Raw genomic sequence first — 15,955 nt, forward strand, 5'->3', positions numbered from 1 at the left:
GAGACATGTTTATTCTCTCCAAGGCTGCAAACCACTGGTAACAAGGCTAGGCCGTCAGGGTGTGCCACTTTGTTTTCCTTGAATAACCCTGGAAGCCTCCTCAGTAAGATGGGGATAATGTCACAGGAACTGAAAGCTTATCCACTTGAATAGCAGTGCAGCTACTTGCACATACAATAACCTGGGGATGTTTGAGCACACCAGTTCACAAACAGCCTTGTTTAGCAACCTGGTTAAATTATCATGTTGCTGTTATGGCCAGATGGTGGGTAGTTTCCTCCCTCCTGCAGAACACCTGCACATGACAAAGGCAGCAACCCTTTACCATTTTACCCTCCTTCTAGTCTATCTTGACACAGACTTGAGGAGACACAGCCAGCCAGAGGCCCCCTGCCTCTACCTCCACATCATTCCTTAAATACTACACTCTTAAGTCTTTGTGAGCATGTAGTACTACCACTCCTTGTAGCACACCAGGAAACACTGCTGAACTTCTCTGGCATATTCTCATATGGAGAAGAAGTACTTGAGTTGCAGGACATCAAGCTGTAGACCGCTGTTTTTATTCCATCAGACACCCTCCCAACCACTGACACTTCAGTTCCAGTTACAAAATTTAAGGAGAGAAGTAAAACAACACAACTGGGCATGGCAGCTCTAGAAATTTATTTTCAGAGCTTAGTGCTTCAACTAGGATTAAAATACTTAAGCAATTTAAAAATGCTACTGACTGGGTACTGGAGCTAGACAAGAATACAAGTGACACCATTATTCTCATGCACTGACAGACACTAGTTTGCTCATGCCACTGAAGTAGGATCTTTCTCGTTCACTCATCAGTTCAAAGTGTAGGGGTCTTCTACAGAAGTTGCATTCAGCTGATGAATGTGGTTTCAGCTCCAGACCAACATCCTTCCATGTAGCCAGCAATTTTTCTGTTAGGAACAGAAAAGTCGATCAAGATCAAGTCTTAAGACAGTGGATTGCTTTAAAGAAGCAGGGAAATGTCAGCATACTTAACACTCTTAGCAAATGAGAAGGGATAATGGGAATTCACTGTGACACAGTTTACCTCTTTAGTGAGGTGACTGAGCTGCAACTAAGTCTCAGCTATCCTCATACCACCTCTTCTGCCAGGATCAAGTAGTAGCTACTTTCCCTAGGCAGAACCACATTTAAGAAAGGTTAACAGCCCAGCTGAGGAGAGCAGATTCCTTGGGACCCCACATAGCAAAGACTGGCTTGGACAGTGCAGGAGCAGAGCCTCAGCAGAGGTGGCTGTGACAGAACTGGCTGGGTACATGACTGCACTGGCCTTGCATACTCTCATTTTAGGTCACAGTGCACTGGCCTCCATGTGTCATGCCCAAAGCAGGTTGAGTGGAGAAGCATGTGCTATGTATGCTGCAGCAGTGGAAAGACTCTCTCCAGCCAGTGACATCTAAAACTTAAGTATTTCCTGGTCTCATCCGTAGTACAAAGACTGCACAGACAGCCCAGTATTTTCATTGCACTGGTGAAAGAATCCACTCACCAAGAAAATAACTCATCATCTGAGGGGTGTGGTGAGGTGTAGGGGCAATACGTAGCAGCTCTTCTCCACGGGGAACTGTGGGGTAGTTGATTGCTTGGACATAGATGCTGTGCTGGCTCATCAGCTTGTCACAGATCTCTGTATTTTTAGCAGCATCTGCAACCTAAAGTTCAAAATCGTAAGTTACAAGATCAACCAAAACATCCAAGTGGCAAAATTGCCAGCCACAAGAATCAAAACAGGACCAGTCTTCTTTGGGCCACTATAAATGCCATTGACATCAGGAAGAAGGGCTTACAGCTTGTGCTGTTGAGCCCTCTGGGCTTAAGCACACCAGTGCAGCTGAGGCAGGTAGCTGTTCATACCCAAAATCTCTTTCAGTTTCCCTGCTTTCTGCAAGCTGTGGGTTTCACACTTTATCATTCTGCTTTACAACTCTTACAGCAGGCTGAGGTCAGCTTAAGGCATCACATCACTGCTGAATGCTAGGACAGGTCTGAACTTTGTGAACATTAACTGGTACCTGAAAGTGTAACGTGCTGATGGGCAGGAATGCAGGCCCCACAGTCCTTTGTCAACAGCATCCCAAGTACTCACCCTGATTGGAATGATGTGGCTGGGGCAGTGCACCACAGGAAGCCCAGCATCCATCAGCATCTGCCTCATCAGCTTCACGTTGCGTTGGTGCTGGCGCCTCAGAACTTGCCCCTCTGGGCTCTTGAGAGTTCGGACGGATTCCAGGGCACCAGCCAAGAGCATGGGTGGCAGGGACGTGGTGAAAATGAAGCCAGCAGCATAGGAACGGACAGTGTCTATCAGAGAACTTGTGCTGGAGATGTAGCCTCCCACGCAACCAAATGCTTTACCTGAGGGGAAAAAGAGGGAACCAAACTTATTCCTTCCACCCATTAGAATGGCTTTAAGTATTATAGCCTTTCACTTGAAGGAATGAATTATTTTGACTACACTCTTAATGTACTCACGGCAGGCAACAACTCTAGCCACCCCCGCTGCTAATCTTGTATTTACTCAGCACATGTTAGAGCTTTGTTTTTAAGCTAATCCTGATAGCACAGATCTAGTTATTACAGCAAGGACACTTCAAAGCTCTCAAATACTCAAGTTTTGATTTTGGGGAAGACCTCTGAAGCCAAAATATCAAGCATAGACTTCTACAGTGACCCTGAAAGTCAACACTAAGTCTCTCAGAAGATTTACAATAATCTGCTCCAGAGGTGCTACAAATAGCCCATGCTTGTAAGGAGCAGAAGGGTGTTACTGTGACTGTGTGGTCTGTACCAGCCACACTTTCTAAATGTTCAGGTACCAGAAGAGAGACAGAACTAGGGTGTCTGGTGAATGCTTCTCTTTCTGTTAAGCTGTAACCCAAGATTATCAATTTCAAAGCCATAAACTTCCCTAGTAAATTTTACTTATGTTTGGAAGCTGTTTGAACAACTTTTGAGTTTACAGCAGTAAACTTACTCCTAAGCCTGCATTCTACTAAGATAATAGCAGTTGTTTCACTTCTTGCTAAATCTCTTTACATAACTCCCCCCTCTCAGGTTTCTAGATTAGGAGCACTCCATATCACATAAAAGACCTAAGTACTACTAAATATAGAGTACTACCCTACTAACATTCTCACCTGAATTTATTCTTGAGTTGCGTAATATGCCACTGGAGGACTTTTTGCTAGCTTGCTTAAAGAAAAAACACACTACTACCTTAACTGATTTGTAAGGCAGTGTAAGTAGCTTAACACAAGCTTTTCAAACTGTGGGACAGACTTAAATCCTCTGGGCCTTTTAAAAAATTCTAGCCCCCAACTGCCCTAAGCAAGTTTGTTTGAACAGACTGATTCTGAGTTAACCCACTTCATTTGGCTGCTTGGAAGCCTTGCTGCCTCAGCTTCTGTAATGGTGAGAGGCCATGCATACCAAGTGTTCCAGAGATGATGTCCATCTTGTGCATGATTCCATCCCGGTCTCCTATACCTCCACCTCGAGCTCCATACAGCCCCACAGCATGCACTTCATCCACAAAAGTGATTGCCCCATGCTCGTGGGCAACATCACACAGCTCTTCCAGAGGACAGACTGCACCTAGGAACCAAAGCAATGACTGGTAGTGTAAGTTTCCCTGTACTCACCTTGGATAAATATTAGAAGGCATTTCAGAAGCCTATTTTCATGTAAATTCTTATAGCACTGTACACTTTGAGACCTAAAATAGATGACTTGAGCACTAACTGCATTGGAAGGAGAGAAGGGTTTGATGTGAACTTACCATCCATTGAGTGAACAGTTTCAAATGCAACAATTTTAGGGGTGGATGGATCAGACTTTTTCAATAGTTCTCGAAGATGGTTGACATCGTTATGGCGAAATATGTGTTTTGGCACCCTGCTGTTTCTGATCCCCTGGATCATGGAGGCATGGTTCCCAGAATCGGAGTAGATCTCGCAGCCTGAGGGAAGAGCCCAGTTACAGTTGAAGGATAAAGTATTAACTGACTCCCAGCACTGCTTTATGTATGGGCAGTGTTCAAGCAGCAAGAGTAGCATCTTCTAGAATGTAATGCCCTTGATCAAAAGAGCAAGTTACAGATCACGATGCAAGAATATTTAAGGCTCATTTTAGCTGTTTAAACTGACACAAACTTCAGCCTAAGGAAATAGAGAAGGGTTTTTCCAAGTCATTACTATTTTTATCTAACTCTTTTCTGAAGTTAAATCTGTCCTGAGTACAGGGGGGAGGGGTAAAAAGAGGGCAGTTTACACCCATAGGTGGAAGGACACAATTCCTACTGTCTCAGGTTGAATTTAAATGCAAGAGCAGAAGATTCTTATTGTTGTCCAATGTATTCTGCAGTCTCTAGCTCCTAGATCTTAATCTTAGTAGGCTGCTATGACTTGTTCAAGTTGAACATAGCTTCAACATAATATTGATGAAGAACTCGTACTTTGCTGATCAAGTAGGATGAATCCTCACTTTGAGGAGCCATTTGTAAGATGTACTAAAAACTGTCTAAGGCAGGATTGTGGGCTTGGTTTTTTTGTAGTGAATAGTGGATGCAATTTGAGATCTCACCTGGCAGCATTTTAGCTAGAGTGAAGAGAGTGGAGTCATTGGCTACAAAGCAAGATGAGAACAACAGTGCTGCATCTTTTCCATGAAGATCAGCTAGTTCTTTTTCCAAGTCAACATGAAATTTACTTGTTCCTGAAATATTTCTTGTGCCTCCTGCTCCAGCACCATGTTGTTTCAGTGTATCCCTACAGAGGGTCCAAAAGAGAGCATTACTGTGCAATACAAATTAATAAAGGCTCATTGCTGAAAACATTCTAGTATATCGTCAGTATTGTTCTGTAAAGGAACTGACTGTAAAAAACAGCTGTTAGGTTAAGGTCTTTGAGAAACCTGCACAACTCAGGAACCCAGTAAGTTGAAATATCAACTACTGATTACAGCTGCAATATACCATCCAGTTTATCTGTCAACATCTGGGAGCTTCTGAGGAAAATCCAAGGAGCAGGGTGAGGGACTGGCAAGTATGCTACAGCCCTGGAGCTAAATACTAAGTTACCAGCTTAAATACTAAGTTATCCAGCTCAAGAGACAGAGCATAAGGTTAATTATACCAAGAATAATACCAGAAAGAGCTTATGTAGCACACTACAGAAATCAGTTCTTCAAAAGCCTTCCCACAAGGCTTCTGCAGGGCTCTCTAGCTTGAAACTGCCTCTTAAGAACAGCACTACTCACATAACTGCTCCACACACACGAGGGTGACGACTCATCCCCAGGTAATCATTGCTGCACCAGACAGACACCTCTTTCTTGGTGATCAGAGAATCAGTGTAGTCATCTGCCATGGGAAAGACCTGTGCCTTTCGGTTCACTGTTTTGAACACTCGGTAGGTGTGATCTTTCTTCTTCTCATCAATCTTTTTCTCAAAGAACTGATCATACTGGAAGGTGGACACAGCTGAAATGAGACAGAGACTTAAGCACACAGGAAATAATCACAAGGGACCAGGCTTGTGGAGGTTTTGCCAGACAGTCTTACATTTTGGCAAGTTATCCTGAAGCAGATGAGAGACACTTTCTGGTCTTTGCTTCAGCACAATATCCTTGAACTTCTTAAGCAAGACACTGTGCTTTTCTCCCTCATTCTCAATATTCCTCACTGTGGAAGTAGTTGGTATTTTAGCAAATTCTGTACCTGCAGACATTGAAAATCATTCCAGTGAGCTTAATCAGTTTGAAACAAAAAGGAAAGCAAACACTTTAAGTAGCTCTAACTCCTCATTCTTTAGGAAGCGCCTGAATTCATGTGTCCCTGTTAGGATCAACTATTTTATTTGCTTAACATTTTGCACTGTGTAAGACAAAGGAAAATCTTGCCAATCAATGACAACATAACATGTAATTTCCTTACAACATGTTTAGTTCATCACAACTCAGAAATTCCCTCTAAGCAGCCACAGCTTTTATCTCAAAGAGTTGGTACACACCTAACTGAAGGCAGAGTTGTAGTTAGCTGCTTCCTTTTTGCTCTTTGTATTCTGTTTAGTTAGCACAGATTTTTTTTTTTAAACTATGCCATATAAAACAAGCAGAAAAGTAAAATAAGCTTCCTAAGACTGATGGCAAGGCTTTTCTGTTATTGGTGAAAAGTTCCTTCCTCTGAAGGACAGCCCTTCCGCATCAGGCTTGCAAGCCAACCAACACCCTTCAGTTCCATAAACCAAAACAAGGGTTTGCTTACTTTCCAGCTTGGATCTGTGCTGGTACTTGCAGAGTCCCACTACCCAGTTTATTCCATCTGCATATACCACCTTTGGTCTATACTAGCACCCTGGTAAAGTCCTCTTCAGACCTAAGCACCCACTTCAGGTGCAAGTGTGTACCAGCTTGATTTGCACATTTGGAGTCAAGATATCAAAACACTGCACATGGTATCCCCACACCAAGGCCACCTAGGGGAAACACTGCACAAAACTGCAAGTACACTATTAACACTTATATTCTCCAAGAGCTTTTTATTGCAGTCTCCCATAATCCTACCCACTTAAATTAAAGTGGTGACTGTTGGACTTGGCACACTCTAGAACAAAGTCAATCATCACCAGAAGCTCTGGGAAGGAACCAACACTTCAGTGCACAGAATACGTACCTTTCCTGTCCGCCTGCATTTCCTGCACATCCTCTTGGAGTTCTAGGCTGGCTTTGCAGAAGACATTGCTGTTCTTGTGATTCATCTGAGCTGCCAGGAATGGGCACTTGGTAGCAGAGCCCTGGCTAGCAGCAGCAGGTGGGTGGCCAGCAGGTGGCTGGGATCCATCTGTATTCCCTTGGGCCACTTCTTTGGCATTTTTGACCTCTGAGGTGGGGGCAGAGAAAGGAAAGCACTTGAGCTTCATCATTTTAATACAGTGACTTAAACGTCTCTGACCACTACCTGTGTAATTAATTTGGCACAAGCCCTTCAGAACTACTTAACTAAGCAGTCAGATTTTATTTATACAAGACCAGGAGATTATGAAATCCCAGTAACAGCCAAAGGGCATCTGATTTAAGATGCTAGATGTGACACTGTAGCCTTTTGAGGAAAAGAAACACCTTGTCTCCCCCATTCTCAAAGGGGAGGTGTTTTCTTACAGAGTCTGGCTACTTGCAGCCCGCAGTCCCTCCTCTGCTGCCAGCCTCAGCTCTTCCCCGAGTGTTAAGAGTAAGAATCCCCCCCGGAATGTCACCGGGCGGGCTGCAGAGCCGCCCAAGCATGAGAAGCCGCAGCTCCGCCGCCCAGGCCGGCGGGTGCCCACCCGCAGCTCGCTGCGGGCCGCGCTGCCGGGCCGGCCTCCCACCTGGGCCGTGCCCCGGGGTCACCCACCACAGACACTTGAAGGATTAAGCAACCCTCATCTCAGAGCTGCCAGTTCTAGAAGTTTCCCTCTGCAACTTACGATGTCCGTATGTATGTTCTCCCTCCCAAGAGCGGCTAGCTCTGCCCCCCGCACAGCTCCCAGCGCGGTGACCCGCCCGCCCCGGGGACAGGCCGGGCCCTGGGGCGCAGCCGCCGCTCCCACTCACCCCGGCGGGCCGCGGGGCTCTCCTCCTCCGCCTGCTGCCCGCGGGCCGCGGACGTGGCCAGGGCGCGGGCCGGCGGGGCGGCCTCCATCATCCGCGGGCAGTGCTGGGCGTAGAGGAGCAGCGAGGGCCCGGCCTTCTGCAGGAAGGCCTGCGAGACGCGGGCCAGGAACGGGCAGCGCCGCACCACGGCCTCCATCCTCGCCGTCTGAGCAGGACGTGACGCCAGGGACTGACGGCCGGGAACGCCAGACCGGGCCCAGGCACGACCCCCACAGCCGGCTCTGGCCGCCCCGCCGCGCTCTATATAGCCCGGCCCGGCGCAGGCGCCTTCGGGCCGGCACAGGGAGCAGGCGCGGGACGGGCCGTGCGGGGCTGGAGGCGGGGCTGGCGGGGCTGCGGGGGCTGGAGGGGGCTTCGCGGTGCTCTGGGGGAAGCGGAGAGGTCCCTGGGCGGCTTCTGGGGCGCCGTGAGATGGAGGGGACCCTGGGTTGTTCCCGGGGGCCTGTGAGGGGCTGTGGGCACCGCGCGGCTGCCTAGGGACCACAAAGGGCCGCCGTGAGGAGAGGGCGGGCCCTGAGCAGTTCCCGGGGGGCCCTGAGAGATAGAGGGGGCCCGGGCAGGAGTGTTTGCCCTGCTCTGGGTTTCTCCTCAGCCCCGTGTTATGCAGTGCTTGTTTCCCAGAAGTATTGGGGTCCCTTAGCCCCAGGACAGTAGGTTTGGGGGCCTTTAGTGTGCCTGTTCGTTGGACAACATGAGCTCGGCGTCAGCTGAGTGGGAAAACCCAGTGGTGCTGTGACACATATCGTGTGTTTTCTTCCTAAACATGCACCTCTCGCTCCCTGTGGAGTCCTTGCATAGGGGCTTAGATGGTCTGGCTGCTGGTGGTGGTGGGATGCTGGACCCCTCTGGCTTTGCCTACAGCCAGTGTGAATCTTCATTGATGCTCAAACTTCCACCGCTACATTATTGAAGTGTGGTGTCATGGCCCAGGATTTGAAGATCAGTAAGGCTTGTGAGAATGACAGAAAGCACGCAAAATTGAATCCTGCATCCCTTGGTTTGCAATGGACATGAAGGTTTCATTGTTTAAAAGACTACGGGTGGGTAATCGTAAAAGGAGCTCTCCTCACAAATCTGGCCATGTGAGCTGTATAGTACTAATTCCTGTAAGCACATGCGAACTGCTGAAGTGTGGAAAGACTGAGGAAGAAAGATGACAGTGCGTTTTTTTCCCCCATCTTGCGAAATGGGGATTTTACAGAAGGCAGGATTCACACAGGGTGCTGCCTCTGGACGTCACATCCCTCAGCCAGCTGGGAGCCGCCACGGACACTTGGAAGAAAGAGTGGTTTTTGCAGCAGGTACAGAGTTCTGAGGAGAGCTCTTTTAATGCTTGCTTTTACTTGGCTGGGATCTTATGTGGTGTTGTGTAGTTACTCGTAGTAGTAGGTGCTCATAGTAGGGCAATTAGGGGAATGCAAAACTGCAGAACTGTGCTCGAGTTTGGATACAAAAGGCACTTGGAAAGTACTGGCCAGTGTTTGCGTGTTGCAAATTAATCTTTAGAGAACTCTTCTGTTGGAAGAAGGCAGGTGGAAGACCAGCAGGATATCTGCCTTACCCTCCTCTCTTCATCCCTGACTCACTTGGAGGATGCTGCCTGCAATATGTAAATGTTGTGATCTGTGTTAAGTAAATGAAGAGGAAGGGAGGCAGCCTTAAACTGTAGTCAAATGGCAGACACGCTGTCAGCTCCAGGGTGTTTCTAAGCTCTGAGATTGGAAGCAGGACAGAATTCTGCCCTTGTGTAGTCCTTGTGGGGCCCTGAAAAAAGTCGATGGGGCTTTACTAGGCAGGGCGTGGGCTTTGGGGTTTATTAGGGCTAGATGGCTTTTTTAAACATAGTTTGTTTCTTGCTCTTAGGAATTTAAGGCAGCATTGTTTAAGCAGTCTAGATGCTTAAATCTTAAACAATTCAATGCATTATTCCAGAAATGTAATGCAGAAGCTACCATAAAGAAACAGCCTTTAATCAGTAGATATTGTTAAACTAGATAGATGCTAGTTTTAATTTGTTCTGTAAATAAATTATTAAACTAAGGCTATGGTATTTGACCTGAGCCTGTATAGCAGTTAGGAGAGTGAGAGTCTTGGTTGGTTGGTAATACCAGGAAAGTGCTTTAAATTATCAGTACAGTTTGCTCATGAAAAGTGCTCTTTTTCAACAACTGGCTTTCTGTTAGTGTTATATGCCTCAAATATTTAAATTTTGCAGAATATAATGGTTAATTAGCACTTGAAATTTAAAGATTCCTGATTGGTGCTTCAGATTACTGCTGTCCCTGTTCCCTGGACCATCAGTGTTTGACTCCCTACACTGAAGCTTTGTGTCAGATCAGTTTCTTTAAAAAATTGGGAAATACCACAACATTCTACTGTGCAGATACCTGGTGAGTGTCCTTAGAGCACAGAGGTAATGTGTCTGAACCTAAGGGATCACTCCAGTGCTCCTTGGATTAATTTTAGTATTAACAAGAGAAATCAGGTCCCATATGCTTGATTTATAGTATGTTGATAGTCTTCTTTCTGCTTCTACTCTTCCTTTATTAATTGGCCACAGTATTTAAGAGGGACAGAGGGAATACATACTTCTTGTTAGAGGCACCAGAGAAAGGTGTTGTACAAATAATGCTAGCAGAGTACTGCAGCGGGCTGCAGAACTCATCTGTGTGGACACCTGCCACAGCAGGTTCAACCCCACACAAGTCTGATCATTCTTCTTTATCCTGATAATCTTAATAGCCACATTCTACCATGTGGTAAGGTTGAGGGATGAAGTACATTAGTCTGCTCTGTTGCTGGAATTCAGAAACTTGTGGTTTGTGTTCAGAAGGGAAGTCTGTATGTGAGGTCTGAAGCCCAAAGAGCATCTGCTTTTTACATAAACATTGTTCAAGGCTGGCAGCTGAGATGCAGTGACCTTGGCTATGATACAGAGATGTCCAAGTGGAGCAGAACTTTCAGCTCTCCTGTCAGAGTTCCTTACAACGTGTACTGTTAATCAGACCTCACAATAACACTTCTTTAGAATTTGATTTTGGTGAATTTATTTAACCTTGTACATGACAGAAGTTGCGCAGAATGAAATAGCAATGGAATGACATTAACTTGACCCTGTCCTGGAGAGCTGCCCAAGGAACATGTCCTTGTCAGAGCACAGAGATGGCTGTGAGCCCTGGGACCAACAGAGCAGGGAAGAGTCAGGGGAAAAGGGTGTCTCCTTAGCTGCTCTGCATGTTTGGTCCCTTTGGCAATATTGCCAGAGCTTACATGAAGTAAATACTAATAAAGTTGCCATTAATTGAAATTTCTTAGGGCTTTAGTGGATTAATTAAATGGTATTTAAGGATGGTGATTGTGATTATGTGTTACTGTCATCCTACAGGGCCCTGGAGAAACTAGCCTGAACTGCCATGCAAACGGTGTTTGCACGCTCCAGAAGGAAGACTTCAGACTGTGATAAGGGACAGTACCTTAGCAGGCAATGAGGGAGCAGGGTGCCCATCCTGAGAGAGAAACAGGCTCATGGAGCCCATCTGGAGAGAGACAGCAGGTACGGCGGGCAGGGGAAGCAATGGTTGGCTGTGAATAGGAAAAGAGCAGAGGAGCATGTGATAAAGAAGGAAAATGGTTTAAGCTGAGGGAATAGCATTGATGTGAAAACTAGTTTATTCAGCTGGACACATCAAAGTTTAGGTTGGAAGGTGGGCTATTCCCAGCTGGAGCTGTGTTTTGGAGCAGTCTTTGCAGCTGATAGTTGAGATGCTGGGTACCACATGAGCTCAGCAGAGGAAACTGGATCTGCCTGAAAGGCCCATCTGATGCAGTGGCAGGGAAAGGGTGCAGCTGCCCTCAGAGTCTCTGCTGATTTTAGTTTTCTAAAGCCCACTCCATTCTGATGGTTTGTCCATTTCTTTGCCAAATAAGTTGCAAGAGAGAAAAAAAAGGTTAAATTCCAGCACTTTGGGAGGTGGATAAGAAGTCATAGAAAGTACTTCCCATATAGAAATTGAAATGGGGGGAAAAAAATAAAAATTCTCTGCCACAGGGTCAAGTTGGTTTCTGCAGATGTCCATGGAGAGCTGCTGCTGATGGTGGTCTCTTTCCTCATTACTGAGTTACCATATAAGCTCAAATGTTAAGTTACTTTCAAATATTTCCCTCCTATTCCTCTTTCCCTGAGCACGTTTTGCCCAATGTTCCTTGAAACAGAACCTGATTCACAGGTTTGTAACCTTCATCTGGCTTCACATTTGTCAGCAGTTAGATCCTTTCATGGAATTTTAATTAATGTTAACACTTTTAAGAGAACACTTAAATACTTCAGCAGAAAAGCAAGAGTCAAAGCCCTTCTGCACTCAGCCTGTCCAAGTGTAAGCATATAACTGTACCATTAGCAACATTTAATCCCTTTCGCCCACTTCTGAAGTCAGAGTTAAGCATATTCTTAATTTTTCCCACCCAGTCAGTGTCATGAGGGGGCAAGACAGAAAAACAATTCCCCCTCCCTGCACATAAGTCTATATTGAGATCTGAAATTTCTAGGGGAGTGAATGCAATCCTGACATCTGGATTTAATCCAAACTCAAAATTCCAAGCTCAGATCTGAGAACTTCCACCTCCAGTCCTGAGACCAGCAGTTCTTTGAGAGAACTTAGTTTACCTTTTAAGGCAAAATTTGAGGGTTGCGATAGTAGCTGCATAGTGAAAATTCCTCCCATGGTGAATTTCTTTAGCAGATATTCCTGATTTGGATTAAATTGTCTTCTTTACATGACAGAAAAGGAAATGTCATTTCCTTAAAGGACCCTCTATTCAGTGGAGGATTTGACCTAGCTGGAAGAGCCACTGGATGCTGAGATACATGGGGCCCGTTACAGGACGCCTGAGCACAGACACAGGCCAGGCCAGCATCTTACCCCATCTCATAAAACTATCTCTGAGTTGTTTTTCTCCCCACTGTAATGGATATCTTTTAGAATTCAAGAACTGCTGGTGAGTCCTCACAAGGGTTCTGTGTCAGGACACTTTTGCCTGTCTGCCGGGCCCTGGGTGCTGCTCATTCATGCAGAGGAGTTTGGTCTCCTGGCAAAGTCCCATCACAGGAGCGTGACTCACTCGGTGGGGACGGCAGGAGCTGCTGCTGCCCTCACACAAGGTACCAGCCCTTTTGCTGAAGGGCACCACTCCCACATCAGGTTGCTGCTCTCTACAGCCCATCTCATTAACACATCCAGCAGTTGTTTGTCTTAATTCTAGAATAATTTCCTGAAATCCTTCAGATGTGGAAAATCACACAATAGTCTTTTTTTTTCTCTTGCATCCTCAAGTTTATCTTGTGCAGCACATGGCAGGAAATAATACATGAGTCCTTCCAGCTACTGTAAGCTGTTCTGAGCTTGCAGTGATTTGCATTCACATCCTTCTTTGCTCCTTTCCCTCACAGTTTACCTCCTGCTCTTAGAAAGAACCAGTAGACTCTAGCTGGTATATTTTTACTTAGCATCATTGCTGGCCTGTCATTGTCCTTGCATATCTCGGCCCTCATTGCTCCTCATTAGCTACTCAGGCAGAGACACCACCTTCTACATCAATTTTAGAAGCTTAAACTGTCTACATAGTCAGCAAAGAGCAAGAATAACCTTAAGTGAAGCTGAGCTCCTCCTGTATGAAGGTGTGAGAGGGTGGGGAAAGGACTTAACTCTGAAACCAGAGCTCTCTATAACTCTCTGTAACTGGAGTTTCCAGAAACTGCTCCTCTCCGTCTAGGAGGGATAGCTGACAGAGGAGAGAAGGAAATGGGTGTCTCTTCTTTGTCTGAGTTCAAACACTCCAGGCCCAGGGAGTTACCCAAGTCATGTTTATATAGTAAAGCATCTTTGCTATACCAAGTAGCTCTAGTTGGTTCCTACTGCTGCTCTTATCTGTGTTAATGTGGGCATTGGTAGGAGGGTGGAAGGTAGAGCAGAGGCAGGGTTGTAAAAGTGCTTGAAAACAAGAAATCGGCCTCCAGCAGTGAAAAATGCTTTCCTGGAGCCTACAGGCTGTCTCTTAAAGCCTTGACAGTGTTAGGACTTTTGTTAAGCAGAAAACTTCTAGAAATAAGGGCATACCTTGTTCTTCCCTCTTGCCCTGTACAAATGCTCTGGTTTTGACTGTGATAGAGTTTATTTTCTTTATAGCAGCTTTTATAGGGCTGTGTTTTGGATTTGTGATGAAAACAGTGTTGATAACACAGGGATGTTTTAGTCATTGCTGAACAGTGCTGGCACAGCATCAAGGGCTGCTCTGTTTCGCAGGCTGCCCTGCCAGCAGGTAGGCAGGGGGTGCATGACAGCTTGGGAGGGGAAGGCTCCAAGTGACCAAAGGGATGTCCCACACCATAGGACATCAAGCTCAGAAATAAAACCAGGGGGGTGATGGTTGGCTGAGGTGGCTGTTGCTCAGGGATTGGCTGGGTGAGCAGTTGTTCTTTTGCATCACTTGTTTTTCTTGGGTTTGGTGGGTTTTTTCTTTCTTTGTTGTTGCTTCTTGTTGTTGTGTTCCCCCCCCTCTTTTTTAATTATTAAACTGTCTTTATCTCAACCACAAGCTTTTGCACTTTATTCCTTCTAATTCTCTCCCTCATCTTACTGGGGGAGAGTGAGTTGCTGAGTTAGCTGCTTACAAGGGTTAAACCATGACAAAAAAAATCCTCTCTCTGACTTTATACCTTTCCCATGGGGTCACCACAAACACCTTACAAGGCAGGAGCATTTTCAAGTGCCCTCAGTCCTCCCCAGTCATCCCAGGCTCAGTTTGAAACAGGAAGTTAAATCTTTTGTATAAGTTGATACAGTTTTGTTTGTCAAGATGGAGATTTCCTGACTAGACAGGTTTTTAATTAGTAGTATTTCCTGCAGATGAACATGCTGCTTGTCTTTTCCCAGATGTAGTAATGCAAATATGATTTTCTTTTCAGCCTGGAAATATGGAGAAAGGCATCCTGTGAAGTCCTAATAGTCTCTGATTTCTTTCAGGTGGTTGAAAATGTTGAGATTTCAAAAGGCTGTCACTTCAAAATGTCTGTTGTATATACAGGAAACCTACAAGCAAGGCTAGCTGTTGTTGTTTGTTTCAGCAGAGGCATAATTCTTCTCTTACACATGTGGTATTTTAATTTCTTCTGCAAGGACTGATATTTAAGTGAAGTAACAAGAAAGAGAAGCATTTCAGAATGAAATATCTGCTGGTGACATGAGAAGGTGGGGAAAAATCCCCTCCTGGCTAGACCCAAGCTGGGAATTCCTGTGTGGGTGTTATCCCATGAACAAATACCCGGTGAGGCAACAGGACTCTGCTGTTAGCCAGGTGGCTTTCCTTCTTATCCAGCTATTCCATAGCATTAGATATTGCTGGTCTTGAGACAGTCTTAAGAACTGTCTTGGAGAAAGCAAGCAATAAAGAGAGGGAAGTGTAAAGTGGTTTTGTTCTATTGTTTCCTGCAATGGTCAGGGAAACTATAGTTAAATAATTAATTGTTATAGTTAATATTAGTTGCTATAGTTGTCTAGCAAATTAGAGTTAGCTTCTTGAAGCAATGCAGAGGGTTGAGAGGGAAGTGGCCAAGCTGCAGAGCAGAAGGATGTCTCACATCTAGCAGATGTTCCAGATGTGAATGAAAGAGTGTGGCAACAGGGAGTATGAAACATCACAGGGCCAAACCCACTCCTGTGTGTGGGAGGAGGGTCTGTGTAACACTACACAGCCCGTGGGGCACAGCTGGGTGAGTTCCAGCTCTCTTGATGTCCAGCTTCTTCCTCTGCACATCTTTCTGCCTCCTAGTGTCAGTGTTGGTGTCTTCTGCCCATGGCATTTGCTGCACTGTTTTGCAATAGCTCTTGTTGCTTAACCTTTGAGGTGCAACATGTATGATTCCTGCTTGTGCTTTAAAGATGATAAAATTAGAGGGTGCTGATAAGGTATTAAAACGAGAAGAGTGTCAGCAATAGGGAAGAAGGGGCCAGTGCTGAAATTTTAAGGGAGGAAATTAGCACATTGAATCTCCAGATCTGAACTTGGGAGCTGCAGACTAGAGAATATTCAGGTTATTGGAGTATATGAGGCTTCCATTCCTTGTTTGTACTGAACTCTTCAAAAAGCTGGCAAGGCCTCTGTTTGCACTGTCTTACAAACAGCCTAAGTCATGCAAAGCTCTGGGCTCTACTTCCAAGACTCCTGGGCCACTCTGCCTGCCAAGCAGCACCAGGAGTGCAAGTGAAGG

At 45.7% G+C, this 15,955-nt stretch overlaps 2 protein-coding genes across 3 annotated transcripts in view; one reads left to right on the forward strand and one right to left on the reverse strand.

Annotated features, from left to right (window-relative positions):
- Positions 1–643: 643 nt before the first annotated feature.
- Positions 644–7,934, reverse strand: ALAS1 (5'-aminolevulinate synthase 1). The gene is made up of 10 exons (XM_051627649.1): positions 7,633–7,934; positions 6,716–6,922; positions 5,606–5,761; positions 5,302–5,524; positions 4,627–4,811; positions 3,824–4,003; positions 3,475–3,639; positions 2,132–2,400; positions 1,535–1,697; positions 644–935 (listed from the first exon to the last, which is right to left on the reverse strand). The coding sequence occupies exons 1-10, from the start codon at positions 7,826–7,828 to the stop codon at positions 775–777; spliced, it is 1,905 nt and encodes a 634-aa protein (XP_051483609.1). The 5' UTR covers positions 7,829–7,934; the 3' UTR covers positions 644–774.
- Positions 7,935–8,254: 320 nt separating this feature from the next.
- Positions 8,255–15,955, forward strand: part of POC1A (POC1 centriolar protein A) — a 78,520-nt gene continuing 70,819 nt past the window's right edge. Inside the window, exons 1-2 of one of the 2 annotated variants that reach the window (XM_051627766.1) lie at positions 8,255–8,993; positions 11,078–11,245. In XM_051627766.1, the coding sequence (XP_051483726.1) occupies positions 11,218–11,245 (28 nt within the window). In that variant the 5' untranslated portion in view covers positions 8,255–8,993; positions 11,078–11,217. The remainder of the gene's footprint in view (positions 8,994–11,077; positions 11,246–15,955) is intronic. The other variant, XM_051627764.1, reaches the window with a different exon arrangement.

The sequence above is a fragment of the Apus apus genome, chromosome 9 (assembly GCF_020740795.1).
Source record: "Apus apus isolate bApuApu2 chromosome 9, bApuApu2.pri.cur, whole genome shotgun sequence".
Lineage (NCBI taxonomy): Eukaryota > Metazoa > Chordata > Aves > Apodiformes > Apodidae > Apus > Apus apus.

Excerpts from the sequence above, each read along its gene's own strand:
- ALAS1 (XM_051627649.1), bottom strand. The coding sequence starts at position 7,828 with ATGGAGGCCGTGGTGCGGCGCTGCCCGTTCCTGGCCCGCGTCTCGCAG. Across the intron at positions 4,812-5,301 it reads CGTGTGTGTGGAGCAGTTAT|GGATACACTGAAACAACATG; the intron begins GTGAGTAGTGCT and ends GACCCTCTGTAG. Across the intron at positions 2,401-3,474 it reads CATCATCTCTGGAACACTTG|GTAAAGCATTTGGTTGCGTG; the intron begins GTATGCATGGCC and ends TTTTCCCCTCAG.